Genomic DNA, 16,540 nt, shown 5'->3' on the forward strand with positions numbered 1-16,540 from the left:
AAATCAGCATGCCACACCCTTGAGCTTGATTGACGACCTAAAGGAAAAAATAAAACATTCCTCCCTTCCCTGCCTTCAAGGTCACGGAGGAAATGACGTTTCTCTGGGTAAACGGGGAAAAAAATTCTCCCCTTCCTTACATTTTCCTCTACTCAACTTCACGGATGAGTTCATTTCCGCTTTTTTTTCATAATCGTTCTAGTTTAAAATGGCGGGAAAACCGATCAAAATTTCCCCCGGTTTTCTGGTTTCCCGGTTATCTGGATACCGGATAAATGGTTCTCTACTGTATCATATTCTTAAAAACTAAACTCAGCGGCGTGACAGCCCTTGAGGGCCAAGGCCTACTGTGCCCATCTCAGTTTTCTTGACCTTGGGCTCTGGGCTGCAGAAGCAGATGTTTCGGCCAGGCGGTCAGCCGATCGCGGAACCCCCAGTGTTTAGTTCCCAAGCATGCTTGGTACTCATTTATCGAGCCACTGAAGGGATGAAAGGCTGAGTCAGCCTTGCCCGTCCCGAGGATCGAACCAGGGACTTGTGGCACGACAGCGCGAAGCGCTACTGCTCAGCCACTGGGCGTCAATATCATATTCTTAAAGTGTGTAAATTTCATTGTCTATTTGCAGATTTTAGACTTTTTGGTATAAATTGGTAAATAAGACTTGTTGCGTGTGTCTAGTTTGCATCATGGCCATTAACGTTTTATCATGGTCAAGAGAGCTGCTAGGATTGCCAGCATGGTAGATTCATGTGACATCTTCTTTCTTAAGGAAGACTTGTTGAACATTCTATGTGACATTTTTAGATAAATATAATAAAAATAAGTGTCTCTTCAGAGTACATAAGTTTAGAAATCTTTACTCTAACTCTATACAAGGGTTGACTATAATCATAAAGAAAAATTGATGTATTGATAGTTTGAAATTATAGAAGGTGAATGATAAATTATGAACTTAAATATTTTAGATTATATTCACTGAACGCAATTGAAATATTGATTATAAACTCAACATAAGTGATAAATCTAATGAATAAAAATATTGAAATGTACGACTTTTATTTAATAGCATATTTTATCTGAATCATCTTATGAAATTGGATAATTTTATTTAGATAAAAAAAGAAACTATGTAGCGGCATTGTTGGTCATTGATAACAATAGAGATTTTAAGGAGTTGATCACAGACATTGTTTGATTTTATAAAAGTGTATTTACCAAATATAATAATTTGTGTAGGTACTCTCTGTATATTCTAAAATTATTAAATCCTTAAATTTGAAAAGTATAATAAAATTATTATATATATTTTTTATTAATAATTGTAATGTAATTTTATTTAACTCTTTAGCCAATTTTAAATTCAAAAAAAGAAAGAAATGTGTTTGAATCTGGTAAATTTTTGCGTTTGCTAAAATGAAATGGAAGTTCTCAGTTTAAAAGAATCTCTTAAATTAAACTCACTTTTTAATAGGGTATTCAAGGATCTGGTCCCGGTGGTCGAATTAGAGCACAAGACCTTGATAAAGCTGTTCCTTCTGCTGCTCCTGCAGGTATATCTTCTGCCCAATATACTGATATACCTTTGACTAATGTGAGACAGGTATTCTATTGCTCTTTAAATTTTCATATATATATATTAATTATTTTGAAATCTGAACACGTAATATAAGGAATTTTTTACTTCTTTTATTGTAGGTCATAGCTCGCCGTCTCCTTCAGTCTAAGCAGACTATACCACATTATTATCTTTCTGTTGATGTGGTGATGGATAGGATTTTACGGTATGAATAAATTATTTTATTATTCATGTTAAGTTCTTGAGATATTGTTTTATTAGGTATTTAGCCAATGAACTTTTATTTTATTCTTATTTTTTTCTGTTAAGTGTTTTCTATCTTTAAAAGCATGTTGCCTATTAAAAGTGTTATTGTTATAAAGTCATAAGTGTTATTTTTTAATCATATGTTTATTATTAATGTTTTTTTCTCTTAATTTTCGGGTCAATCTTGAATTGTCCTAAATTGCTTATCTTATTTCTTTGCTACGGATTAGAGGTTATTGAATATATATATATATATATATATTCATGCGATTAGATGAAGCAGCTTTAAAAATTGATTAAAGTAAAAGAAGTATAGAGTTTGTAGGTTTTCTCAGTATTTGTATTAAATCAAGATATAATGTAGCTCTTAAATGGATAGCTTTTTAAGTTAATTATCAATATGATTTACAAATTTGAAAATATTATGACAGATATTATAAATGAAATGAAAGTTATTAACTGAAAAAGTACAAATATTAAGTATTAAAAATAAGATTGATTATGATGATTGATTATGATTCTGCGCCTGTTTAAAGTCAAAATTCACTTGTATTTCAGTCATCTTTTACCAGCAAAAAATGTGCATTTCAGAAATAAATATAAAAATTAACACATCTGTATTAAATATTTATCTTTAAGCAGCAGTTTTGATGCTTCAAGCGTTGTTAAAATGTAACTATACATACACACAAAACTGTTACTTATGTGCAGTAAACAGGCATGTAAAATAAATATTAATTACTTATGAAATGTGTATCTGATTTCGTTTCTTCAAAATACTTTAAAATAATTCCAATATTTAATCATCGTTTTAGCAGATGCTCAGCAATAAAAAATTTACTCCACATTCTTATCAAATCTTTTTAAGTATGACAAATTTACTTCCTAAGGTATAATGTTAATCAAGTCAGCATTCCCTGATTCGATTCAAAACAACATGCCTCTAACTAAAAATGGCAGTCTCCTCAGAGCCAGATAATGTACTAAGATTCTGCATTTGGTTTGTAAATTAATTTGAACATTCTTAATTTATTCGAGCAGGACAGATAGATTGGGAAAAAATATCTAGGCAATTAATTTTAAATTTAAAAAATGAATTTTTAGGCAAATTTATACAGTGCAATTGCTCTTAAACTTAAAATAAACACAGATTAAGATTTCATGCACCACTTTAAAGTTAATATAAAAATCCAATACTAATCAAAACAACCAAGCAATTCCTTAAGATTAAAAATAAACGTATCTTCCGCATTCAGAACAAATTTATTCCAGTAATCACAGTTTAACTTTAAAATACAAAAAACAATTTGAAGGTATGGGATCAAAGCATTTGTGCATGCTATTCTCCTGATCATTACATCACACTTATCTGCCATATAAGTACAAACCGCACAATGACAGTTTTTATCACCGATGCTTACAAGATAAAAAAAATTCCCCAAAATAGGTATAGATACATAACAAATCAGTGCTAAAAATATGATATTATGTAACTTATTACAAATGTTTCATAAAGTACATATTATTTTGTGTGTTTTATGTTTTAATTTTTGCTATTCTATCTTTAAGGGCATATATTTGTCACTAAATATTTATAAAAAAGTATATTTATTTTTAAAATAGTAATACAGTTATTTTGACTTCTAAATTTTAAATTTTTTACCCTTCTGTTTAAGAACAGGTCCATATCAAATGAAATTTTCGTTCTGTCAAAAATGACGCTGAGTTAGCTACTGAACGTTATAAGATTTAAATATTTTAGCAGTTAGTTTCATTATTATTCATATGCTCTTGAATATTCTGGTTATTCATGCTTGCAAAATTGGGTTTCGAAATGATAATACTAAGAAGAAAATTTTGCAATATTTGAGTGTTCTTAACACATAAAATTTTTTCCCTGAAGATAAAATTACTTTTGCTATTTTTAGTTTACGAGGTGAACTTAATAAAATGATGGAGAAAGAGGGTGTGAAATTATCAGTTAATGACTTTATTGTAAAAGCTTCAGCTTTGGCATGTAAAAAAGTACCAGCAGTTAATTCTTCGTGGATGGACTCTTTTATTCGTCAGTGAGTAACTTATTATTCTTCCCTAGGTAAATGAGTCACTTATGAATTTGTATCTATGTGTATTTGTGACACTATTTTCTATAACTATTTTTTTAATTTTCACTAATTCTTAGTTGAAAACAAAATTTTCATTGAAATAGATTTCTTTATCATCTCCAACTTAGTAATAAAAAGAGTTTATTAGCATTACTGTTGCAATTGTTTGATGTGTTTATTTGCTTTAAAAATCCTTTTTTTATAACACTGAATGTTTTTAAAGTTTCTGTACTGATGACTCAATATGTTTACTTTACTAAAACGGAATACTTCAATACAATTTGTAAGCATACATTACTTTCATGTTAGCGTTTAAAAGCGCTTTTAATATTACTATATTCAAGCAATTAGAACCTAAAGTTATAATAAATATTTGAAATTTTGAACTACATGAATGCGTAATTACTGAATTTGTATATATTTTTAAAAAAACTTACTTTATTATGTTAGCAGTAAATGACAGTAATCTTTGAAAATTGATAATTTTTAGACCATATAGTATTGGCAGATGGTTTTCACTGGAGCATTTATGTGAATGCATTGAATTTCTCTGTTTAACGACTATTAAATCAATATTTCTCAATTTGGACTATTTAAAAAAGATTGGCCAAAAATGTGCTGCAAATGAATTATTTGATCCATGTTTTTCAGTAAACAGTTGATGACGTGGTTTAGAAAGAATTTATCTGAAAATCAGTTGTATTATTATAATTCATACATGTAATTGAGCTAAAGAATGTAGAGAGGAGAAAAAGACAACTGCTTCCATCGATGTATTGTAAACCAGTTGTCCAAGCGTTGATATGTTCCCTCAGTATAAGGAAATAATCATTTTTTAGAGGTTTCTTGCAAAATGGTTTTACATTCACTGCTCATAAAGGAATGTTTTCTCTTTTTATTTATGGTTAGTCAGTTGCTTAATTTTTGCACTATTTATTACCAGTGCTGTGTAATTTATTAAGATAGTTTTTTAAGAATGCATTTATATCATCCAAGTTGATCATATCTGCCAGCATGTTTTAAAATAGAACAAAAGAATGAAATTGTAGGTTTTGGTGACATAGATCCTGACTTTCGATTTGCTTCTGATGCTCTGAATCTTAGTACATGTGTTGCTCTGCTAAATCAGAGTATGTTGCTCTCCCTGTATGTTATTTTTCTGGTACAGCATGCCGGACCAAGCAGTTCTCCTTGTCAGTTACGTAATCAGAGAGCGGGATGTCTTCTCCTTTCTATATTCTTTGAATAAGCCATGGAGAACTTGGCTATCATTTAAATTTTCTGGCAATTAATTTGTTCCAAAATGTCTTTTACTACCTTATTTCCTTGATCTAATCTGTTTGTTTTTTTGGCTGGTATGCTTAAAAGACAATTTTCATGAAGATAATTTCCAAACACTAGAAGATTTGCAATACACAAAGGATATCAGAAAATCAGTCCTATAGTGAAACATGTCCTTGAAAATGTATGCAGATCTCAATTATAAAATGTGAAATCAACGTTATCCAATTATTTATATATTCTATCAATAACCTCAACAAGCAACTCATCAGATTTTGCTACTTCATTCAAACACATAAAATATAAAGTGCTTGAATTTTTTTAATGCATTTTTTAAAAAAAAAAATTTCCGACTAAATTAACAGATTTTAGAATAGGTAAACAGAGGTGATTGTTAAAAATAATTAAATAAAATTGACAAATTTGGACCCATAATTAGCCTACCATTATAACATTTACCATCATCAGCATAGCTAAGTGAAATAACCAAAAAGGGTAATCTATTGTGAGCAATATTTTGTTTATATAAAAGCAACCTTACACAGGGTGTGTAGCGTTTTTAAAAAGTGCTTAAAGGGGCTTACTATTTTCGATTTTCGTTTTTTTGAAAGTCCTTAAAAGGTGCTTTTTCATTGGATGTTTTTAAAAAGTGCTTAATTTTCCCTTTTTCAAAATGAGATTTTTCCTTTACCCTATTGATTTTCGCTACGAATTATGCAAAACGACACAGTTCACTCTGTCATATTCAACATTTTCATAATTACTTCAACCCCAATCTATTTTGGCGTATTGTCAGTCCTTAGTGTATTAAAACGTCATTCGTTTCGCCATGTTTCAGAACTTCATGATATTTGACACAATTGTCAAAAACAGTGCCAAAAGTTTTTTCTTTTCTTTTGGCATAACGGTTAAAACAAGATAAAATTGCCAATTCTCAAAGACTTTCCAACCCTGCCTAGTTAAGATATTTTTTTAAAGTGCTTGAAAATATTTTTTGAGTGCTTGAAAAGTGCTTAAAAGGTGCTTATTTTTTGTTGAATAATTTGGCTACGTATCCTGTTACAGATAAATCTGAGTTGCCAAATCGAATTTTAAGTTGATATTACATGGCAAAATATTACAATTTCTTTTTATCTTCTCTTGCATGACAACCTTAGAATTATTAGTTTTGTCATTACAAAATCATGCTTGTTATATTTCAAACTAAAATTTTCCTGTTGAAAATTCTTAATTATTGCTTTATGTGATTGATTTTCTAACTATATATTTTATTTAAAGATATAATGATGTTGACGTGAGTGTTGCTGTGAGTACAGATGCAGGGCTTATCACACCAATCGTCTTCAATGCAGACTCAAAAGTAATTTTTGTTCTTGTTTAATTTTAAAAATTTAGGTTGAATTTTTCTTCATCTACTTTATTATTTACTTGTATTGTAAAATCTTAATCCCTTCAAGATTGTGATCACCTATACATGATTGCACAATTTACCCTTTTTAGCCCTAAATATCATAAATAAAAGAAGCCTTTTTGACCCCAGTGGCCCAAGATCACTAAGACGTAATCTCAATATATAACATCATGTATAAGTATATATATATGTACTCCTTAGTACATATACTCTTTGAGTACTTGGATCTGAGGAAGTGCTTCTTTCTCCTGCCAGTCCTGAAGGGATTTATAAGTTTTGCTATTATATGCACAGCGTCAAAATAAAGAAATTTGTTTTAGGTTTGTTCATTCTCAACAGTTAATTTTATATATAATTAAAAAATTATTAATATTTATAATTTTTAAAGATGTTTTAAAATATTAGTATTTCATTTCTTCATAGTTTTATTTCATTAAGTGTTTCTAGCGTGACTCGTTCTGTCCCAACTGGCATATGAAAAATAGTGGAGACTAATATTTGCACCATTGCTTACATACAAGACCAGCACAATAATATTTAATTAATATATTGAATGTTTGGTGCCTATTTCTATATATAGCATGTGATAATATTGAAAACTAATACTGTAGAGCCCCGATTATCCAACATCAGTTAAAATAATGTTACATATATACATAGTGATGACCTTCTAAGTATATTGCCATAAGATAGTTTCAGTTTGTTTGCAGTGTGGACAAAACATCTCTATTTATTTAAAATACGGCTTTCAATATCTTTCTAAGAATGTAGTTAAATAAAATACATAATTACCAAAAATTATTAAATGTTGACTAAGTTCTAATTTTTTTTTCCATACAAAGCATTCAATAGTTAAAAAGTTTTTAGAAATCAATCTTAAAATCTATATTTTGTTAACAGGTATTGAGAATAAGTAGTCAATAAAACAAAATGAAAAATTTACTTATAGTACGTCACAAATTGCTAATTTCTTTGTGAGGAACATTTTATAAACAGTTATGAGTCCTATTCAGTATTTAATTTTTTATGGTGGAACAGGGATAAAAAGTTTATCAATAATAAAGGTAAAAAGGAATTTTGGTTTTATTCAAAAAGTACTTTGGACAAGGGATGAAGCTTAATTTTCTTTGTGATAAATCAGGATTAGAATTTTTATTGTTCATACTTATGAATTTCTGTTAAAAAAAAAAAAAAAGTTAAATTCTTAAAAGTTTAATTGAAAACTTTTCTGCAGGGCTTATCAGATATTAGTTCAGACACTAAAAGATTAGCAAGCAAAGCTCGTGAAGGTAAATTGAGGCCTGAAGAATTTCAGGTAAGTTGTATTCAATTTTTCTTACTTTGAGAATTTCTTCTTGCATTTAATTTAAATGTTAGTTTTTGTAACTATATAAGTTTGCTGAAAATATTTTTTATCTAACCATGACATACTTGCAGGTTTCACTCAAGCTTAGAAAACTAGTAATTGTTAATAAACTTTGGTTTGTGTTAAAAAAAAAAAAAAATCCAAGAAGAGCAAAAGGATTTCCCATTATTCTTCTAAAATCTGATAAAGTTCTATAACATGCCTGAGAAAGTTCTTTTTTTTTTTAATATTTAATTTTTTTCACATTAACTCCAGGAATGGAATATGCTTGTGAAATTTATTTTTCTTCATAAAGCACTTTGATATTTATAGTTTTATATAATAGCGAATGTTTCAAAAATTTGTGTCATATCTGTAATCAAAAAGATATTAATAGTAAATTAACCAAATAGATAGTAGAGTTACAGATGTCTGTGTTATAGTATAAGGCTATGCGCAACCACGGAACTAGCAGCTTTTTTGTCCCTTGATGAAATAGATATCCCACAAAAACAAATTGATAATTTGTAAGCTACGAATCATTTGTGGTTGCCACCTTTTACATGGTGGACGCTAGAGGACGGGGACTTGAATGGCAAGAGGACCACTCGTCTGGTCAGCAGAGGGAGAGATAAGGAATGATAGATTTATGAGAAATTAGAATGCAGAACTCCTTATCTTAACAATTTGTTCTTGTGGAATATAACATTTCTTTCAATTTGTTTTTGTGGGATACTATTTAATTGAGGAACGAAGAAAGTTGGTTGCATTCGGCATAAAGATATGGTGGAGGAAGATAATATAATGTCAATTTTTTTTTATACATATATGTTTATTTTTAATGAAATCTTTTATCTGTTGTGAATAGTATCAAAAATAAAATGGTGGATTTGTAAATTGTTGTTTGTGTTTTAAACATAAATCCTTCGTAATGTTAAAAAATACTGATAAAAAATTTTGTAGGGAAAAGAGCCATAATATTTACCATAATTTCATACATGGGCAAAAACGAAGAAAATGAATCTTTGATGATTAAAAGTTTGAAGTTTATTCTTTCCAAGAAATGAATGCTACTAAGAATGCTAACAACTGAACTTAAAAGAATATTCGAGTTTTTTTCTACAGTATAAGTAATTGGTTAAAAGGCCTACTTATTACAACATCCTTTAAGGTTAGGTTTAGAATATTGTATTTACATGTATGCTTTTAATTGTAAAAATCAATTTTGAGTAAGACCATTACATCAAAGTTAGGCCAAAATTTCTCAGTCAATGTGGTGTGCACTGTACCAAATTCTTAGTATGTCCTTGAAGTCTAGTAAATTTGGACTATTATCTTAATTAGCAAAGTAGAAGTTATATTTTACAATATAAATAAGTAACTCAGATTGATCTCTATTGCTCATTACTTCTAAGAAATATATATATTTTTAATAAAAGGTGTGTTTTTTTTATAGTTTATTTAATTTTATAAGAATTTACGAAAAATGCTTTCATTAATTATGTACAGAGATATTAAGAATGTGTATCATTAAGAGTTTATGTGAGAAGAAACTAATGTACAATACTAAAATAATAAATTTTCCGTAAACATTTTTGCTGATTTTAGCAAATAAATTTTTTAATAAATAAGGATATTATTGACTTGACCTTTAAGTGCCTTTTAATGTAATGTTTTTTAGTATTTAAAAATAGTAAAATGGTCATACGCTTCTACAAAGAGAGGAACTAGAAAAGTGACAAAACAAAAGTTAGTTTTTTTCATTAAAAACTAGCATTAAGAGAAAAGAGAATTTAAAAGAAAACAAAAAAAAATTAGCTAAGTGATTTTATATATCATGCTGTCATAATTCCTTAAGACATGGATAGCAGTCACTCTCTATTAATGAATGTCGAAAATTTTAAATGCATTTTTTTAAAAATCTTTGTGTGGTTTTCTTCTAAATTTCTAAAGTATTAAAAAAAACCCACATTCTTTAATCATCTTTTAGCTTTTTTACATTTCTATCCTAATTCTAAACAAATTTTTTGATGTCAAGAAAATTTTCAGATTTTTGCTCTGTATCGGGCTTAAAATTAAATTTAATAAAAGGGTTTCCCTAATTAAAAGTGGACAGGTGTTATAGTGTGAGAAATAACAATAACAGTGCTACACTTCAGAGTTATTAATTAAATTAATAAGAGTGCACGGTTGGATGCAAATAAATGATTAACCAGTTTGCAAACATTAAAAGTTAATGTTAATTCATGCTGAAATAGGCTTGTTCGGAACTAAATAATATGAAGTAGTACCATTTTTACTGGTACCACAGAAAGTGAATAAAATGTGGACATTTATAGATATTTTTGTGTGAATACTATTTTGAATAAACAGCTGTGAACAATTGGTATATAACATTTTGTGAAGGATATACATAAATATCCGATTTTTCTGGACATTATCTCTCCATTCCATGCTGTTTATGAACTAACTGAAGGCAATAAAAGAGTTATGACATGACTCTTGCATGATTAATTCACTCGTGAATGATGTTAATACATTCATCCTATTTGATTCCGAGCTGTTCTGCTCATGGCACATTCTTCTTACTCAACTTTACATTAATCTTAGATGCCTTCGTGTGAACTTGCTAATCAATAATATACAGTTTAAAATGCACTCTTTTTTTCCTTTTTTCCCTTAAATTCTATCGTTACTGTATTTCTGACTTTATAACTCTTGTCTAGTCTTCAATATAGCAAACCTTATTTAATGATATGGTGTTATGAACAGATCAGGTCTAAAGTCTTAGTTTCCTTTTTTGAAGAGAAAACACTTTTAGTTAATTTTCGAAAAAAGGATGCAACGCTGAATTGGTTAAAGGTGCTAAATTCAAAAAAATAAATAAATAAAATTTTATCATGGATGACAAGAGTAAGGTTTTTGTAGAATGATTGTTAGTTAAGAGTTTTATAATATTTTGAACTATCCACCTTTTCATTAAAAAAAAAACCCCACTATATTAATTGATTCATTCATGGTTATAGACTATTTTATTTTTATGCCCTTTAAGTAACATTATTTTATGTTATCATTTTATGTTTTTATTTTTTTCAATTATTCTAATCCTTAAAAATTTCCATTATGTTTATTTTATTTTTTTATATCTAAGACTTTTATGAAGTTTATTATATATATTTAATTAGAACTTAACTTTTTATTATGTATATTGTATAAAAATTTATTAATTAAATTTCATAGGGAGGCACTTTCACTATATCAAATCTAGGGATGTTTGGGATTAAGAATTTTTCTGCTGTAATTAACCCTCCTCAGGTAAGTTTTAAGTAATATTATATGAAAACGAACTTACATACTCTTTGAAATTAAATTGCTAAAATATTTTTATTTTCTAGTCCTGCATTCTTGCTGTGGGTGGAACTCAAAAGACTATGATACCAGATGATTCAAGGGAAGTTGGGTAAGTGTATTTTTCTGTAGAACTTTGATATAGATTTAAGTTGCGACAAATTAATTTCAGTCTACTTTCGTTTACTGGAGTTGAATTCAGAATGGAGAATATTTTAAATTCTGTTTCTGTGTTATGCTATGTTAAACTGAGAGTGACTCCTCCCACACTCTATTTATCAAGGTTGATGACTCATCAAAAAACTCAGAAGTATATGGTTATTATATTACAGTAGGATCTGTGTTTAAGAAGGAGCTCTTTAAATTGAAATTTTCAATGTTAGTTCAAGAAATTTAACCATAAAAAAAACATACTTGAATTGTTTCCAGATACTCTTTTCTGATAAGTGAAAATAATTGATCTCAAATTGTTTGCTGTTGTCAAGTTGATTGTTTAAATTAGCATTTCATTTAATTTTCATCATAAAACGCTCAATGCATTAAATATTTTATCATCAGTGTCTTATAGAAATTCAAAAAATTGCTAAAGCTTTTGTAATTACTGTTCAGCATTTAATTCCTGTAAAGCACCAATGCATGTGTCAGTGTTAGTTTTTGAAAATGTTTTTCAGTATTTTTTTATGCATTCAAAATTATTCCCCTCGTTAAATTTGCAAAAAAGGTTTTTTAAAAAAAATTTATGAAAAAATTACATGTTAATACATTTACCTAATATATTTTTTAATACCTAATTTAACTCAATATCTTGTGAAAGGCAGAATTTTTTATAGTAGCTCTTGCTGAATTATCATGATTTATAATTTTTGACAACAAATTTAAACTGTATTACATTGTGCTTATGTATACATTAAACTTCAACCATAAACAGGGAATATTGTGATACAGATACATTTAGTTTTTTTTGACTGTGCACTATAACTTTAAAATCAAATGCAACTCTTTATTAGACAAACTTTTTGAATTAATAAAAGGAACATTTCTAATCGAAATAACATTACGAGTTGTGATGGCTTAGTGGATAGAGCGTTCACCTTCCAATGAGGTGAACCGGGTTCGAATCCCAGCAATGACTGGTTGATTCGAATTCCGCATCTGGCTTGCACCGACCACAGTGCTGACGTAAAATATCCTCAGTGCTAGACGGATCATGGGTTAGAGTCCCCTTGCTGTCAGGCTAACGGGAGGTTTTCCTCGCCATGTAACGCAAATGCAGGTTAGTTCCCTCAAAAAGTCTTTCACAAAGTCTTTCTCCCAATACTTGATCCGGAAGTTCCCTTGCTTTCTAGATTGGGTTCAAAATTACAAGGCTATGGAGTTGAACATTACTAGTCTTAAACCCAAAACTTGGGTCGGCTGTTCAATGAAGGTTATAAAAATAAAATATTTAGTTACTCGAATATATATATATTTATATTTAATTTTATGTTATTGTTCATAATTAGTAATAAATGGAATTTTTTTTAATAAATTGTCTTTACTATTCATTATTGTCTTAAAAATAGTTGTNCCCATTATCGATTTCTCCTAACTCTCAAGAGCCGTAGTAGCTCAGGGGATAAAGCGCTTGCCTAAGTGGAGTTCAGATCAGGTTCAAATCCCGGGGATGACTGGTTGATTCGAATTCCGCATCTGGCTTGCACCGACCACAGTGCTGACGTAATATATCCTCAGTGCTAGACGGATCATACGTTAGAGTCCCCTTGCTGTCAGGCTAACAGGAGGTTTTCCTCTCCATGTAACGCAAATGCAGGTTAGTTCCCTCAAAAAGTCTTTCACAAAGGCAAATTTCTCCCAATACTTGATCCGGAAGTTCCCTTGCTTTCTAGAATGGGTTCAAAATTACAAGGCTACGGAGTTGAACATTAGTAGTCGTAAACCCAAAACTTGGGTCGGCTGTTCAATGAAGGTTATAAAAATAAAATATTTAGTTACTCGAATATATATATATTTATATTTAATTTTATGTTATTGTTCATAATTAGTAATAAATGGAATTTTTTTTAATAAATTGTCTTTACTATTCATTATTGTCTTAAAAATAGTTGTATGAATTAAAATGTTATCCTCTAATTATAAAAAAATAAATATAAATGGAAAATGTACTCAATTTGTGGTTTATTTCTATTAAAAATATTTTATCTTAACAAATTCATGACATATACCCTATACATTTAAATGTTACTAATTTCAATCTTTTTTTTCTTCTTCTTTATAATTACAGATACCGAACAGCTCAAGTAATGAGCGTTACACTAAGTTGTGATCATAGAGTTGTTGATGGTGCTGTTGGGGCACAGTGGCTATCCCATTTCAAAAAATTATTAGAACAACCAGAAACTATGCTACTGTAAATATTTAAGTTATAAGAAAAATGTCCTTGAAATATTAAAATTCTTCTTATTGTTCATATCCAAAATACTTTATGAAGTTATTATTCAAATTGTATCATAGATGATTTTGTACATATCTTCTTTATTTAAAGTGCAATCTGTTAAAAAAATTAATTTTTTAGTAGAAATTTGTCACACAAAACCTAGATACTCATATTTTTGTTTTCGAAAATAAAATGTCTTTTTATTTGTGTTTACTTTATCTATTATATTCCCTTATTGTATATTTTATGAAGATAATTTATTTTAATATTGGTTTTCAGTATATTAACAGTATTCAGTTAATATCGGTATGCTAGCTACTTCTGGCTTCCAGTTCATTCACCTTTCAAAACTATTTTGTACAACTTATAAACTTTAATTGTAACCCAGCTGAATGCACAAATCAACTGTATTTAGTTATTTTAATTCTTCAATCCCTCTACCAATCCTAACATCTTAAATTGTTTCAAATAATATATTAACCAAATTTTTTCATTGTCTAACTGTTGTCCATCTTTGCCTATGCAGAAATACCTTGATTTAAATTATAACCTTATTTCAAGATGTGTCCGAGATATTGTCAAAGTTTTTTATGTCTTGAATTTAAGTAATAATTTCAAATCTGTCTGGCAGCCATTAAATTACACATAACCACACCATAAGTATAACCAGCAAAGTAGGCAGCAAAAGTATTAAAATTATGTCTATCTTTGTCATGAAATAATTTAGAAAACTCATACCAATACTTTATTATGTGTTGTATTACTTCCTCACTTAACTCTCAATATAATATATATATATGCCAATGTGCTCAAAAGGGTAAGCTTCATCATCAGTATGAGGCACTATAGCACCATTTATGTTTAAAATTTCAGCAGCCATTTCAGAAAAAATAAAACTGAATAACTACTTGGTAACTAAGTTTTTATTTCTGTTAAAATACAAAATTTTTCTAAATCATATATCTAAACACCACTTAAATTATTACTTAACACAATCTAAGGGGAACCTAATTTTCTAAATTAAGACAATCTATGGGGAACCTAAGTTAAATTTTTCTTATTTACCATCATGCTTTTAGCATTCCTATTTTTTTTCTTATTCAATTTGATTTCATTTCTTCAAATTTTTAAAAGATGGCTTTAGTGCAAGAAAAGTTTTCAACTTCAGAATCAAAAATGATGAATGAACATCGCGAAAGTGATTCTTATTTTATTATTATTAATCTTAAAAGTTGCAACAGTATTATAATAAGTTAAATAACTTGAATTTTTCAGTTGAAGTAAAATCATTAAACTAGCTGCTAACATGCAAGCATTTTCGTTATCCATTTTAACTTTAATATGAAAATAAATAACCAAGAACGTTTTCACGTTTGCAGTGATGAAATTATAGGTAGTTTAACATTGAACGAGGCGTTTATGATGTCACATTTAATGATGAATAAGTATTAGTTTTTTTCCCCCCACCAAATCACTCGGTGCGTCACAATAAAGCAGGCAGTAACCGGAAATCGTGGTTCTGTCACCTCAATTATGGTTGCCCTAACGAAATGTATCTAAATAAATACCACGTAAGAGAAATATGTATAGAGAATAACTGAATAGTGAAGTAATCAGTTTATATTGATATCTATATTGGTTTTCAGTATTTTAACAGTTTTCAAACAAAGTATCAGAAAATCTTTTGTACCATAATTGATACTTTGATAGCTAGTTTTTTTTAAACCTTTTAACTGCATATTCTAAACTCAACTACAGGTGCAACCTTGTTTTTTTTCCATCTCCCCAAACAATTTTTCTCAGGAGTTTTTCAATGTAAAACATTGCTGGTTTGAGTGAGTAAACCATTGCTGAGTTTATGTGAAAGAAATCAGTCCTATTAAAGATTTGAACTTAAAAGCTTTCAAAGACTTTGCATAAGTTTCTCTTCTTAGTAAATCCATTGTTTTATGTCACTAACATTTTAAACTAAATGATAAAACTTGTTTACATTGTGGAGTATGTTATATGAAAAGAAAGATAAGCTTAATTTCTCTCTTCTATAAAGTTAAAATTTAATTACATAATACTCTAACAATAATTATACGGGGTCATAGGCAACGAAAGATGAGATTTTGTAAACTTTTTATAAAAATAAAATTAATTGTTAGGATGTAATTTTTGAATTGAAATGTATTCTCCTCTCATTGAAACTACAGTTAATTACATCAGCTACAAATTTTTTTTTTATCATAGTTTCAATTATATTTGTACTTCGGATATACTTTATAAGACATGAAAGGAGTTTGGTCATTGTCTTGGATGTCTGTTAAGTGACAATTGAAGCACAGATTAACCCTTTGATGCTGATGGGACATCAGTGTCCCTTTTATATAATTTTTTTAACTTCTAATTACAAGCAAAAAGATATTTTGGCATGTTTTAAATACGAAAATTTGTCTAATAGTTACTAAAAAATTAGATTATCGAAATTGAATTTGTACTAATATATAAAATCAAGAAAAAGAAATTTGATTTTTTTTTTCATTTACATTAAAAAATTTATCAATAGTTGATTTTTTAAATTCAAGAAATTTCAATGATGAATAACTGTTTCTCTTAGATCTAAATAACTTCAAATGAGTGCAAATTTGAAAAATTGCTGTTTGGAAGATTTTATCTTTAACATAAAAAAATCACAGGTGTTGTTGTTGGTTCTTATCCTCATCGGGCCTGACGAAGTCAGACCAGATCTATGAACCCATTGACCTAAAAGAATATGTTTAATAAAAATTCTGCTTCAAAGGGTAAATG

The 16,540-nt window shown here is 28.6% G+C and overlaps 1 protein-coding gene across 1 annotated transcript in view; it reads left to right on the forward strand.

Moving 5' to 3' along the window:
• Positions 1 to 13,960, forward strand: part of LOC107455552 (dihydrolipoyllysine-residue acetyltransferase component of pyruvate dehydrogenase complex, mitochondrial) — a gene marked incomplete in the record, with an annotated part of 16,509 nt that extends 2,549 nt beyond the window's left edge. The window contains 8 exon segments of the mRNA XM_043047208.2: positions 1,473 to 1,601; positions 1,697 to 1,782; positions 3,752 to 3,892; positions 6,488 to 6,569; positions 7,855 to 7,935; positions 11,206 to 11,280; positions 11,361 to 11,425; positions 13,595 to 13,960. Coding sequence (XP_042903142.1) covers positions 1,473 to 1,601; positions 1,697 to 1,782; positions 3,752 to 3,892; positions 6,488 to 6,569; positions 7,855 to 7,935; positions 11,206 to 11,280; positions 11,361 to 11,425; positions 13,595 to 13,724 — 789 coding nt within the window.
• Between the last annotated feature and the right edge of the window lie 2,580 nt (positions 13,961 to 16,540).

This window comes from Parasteatoda tepidariorum, chromosome 9, assembly GCF_043381705.1.
Source record: "Parasteatoda tepidariorum isolate YZ-2023 chromosome 9, CAS_Ptep_4.0, whole genome shotgun sequence".
Lineage (NCBI taxonomy): Eukaryota > Metazoa > Arthropoda > Arachnida > Araneae > Theridiidae > Parasteatoda > Parasteatoda tepidariorum.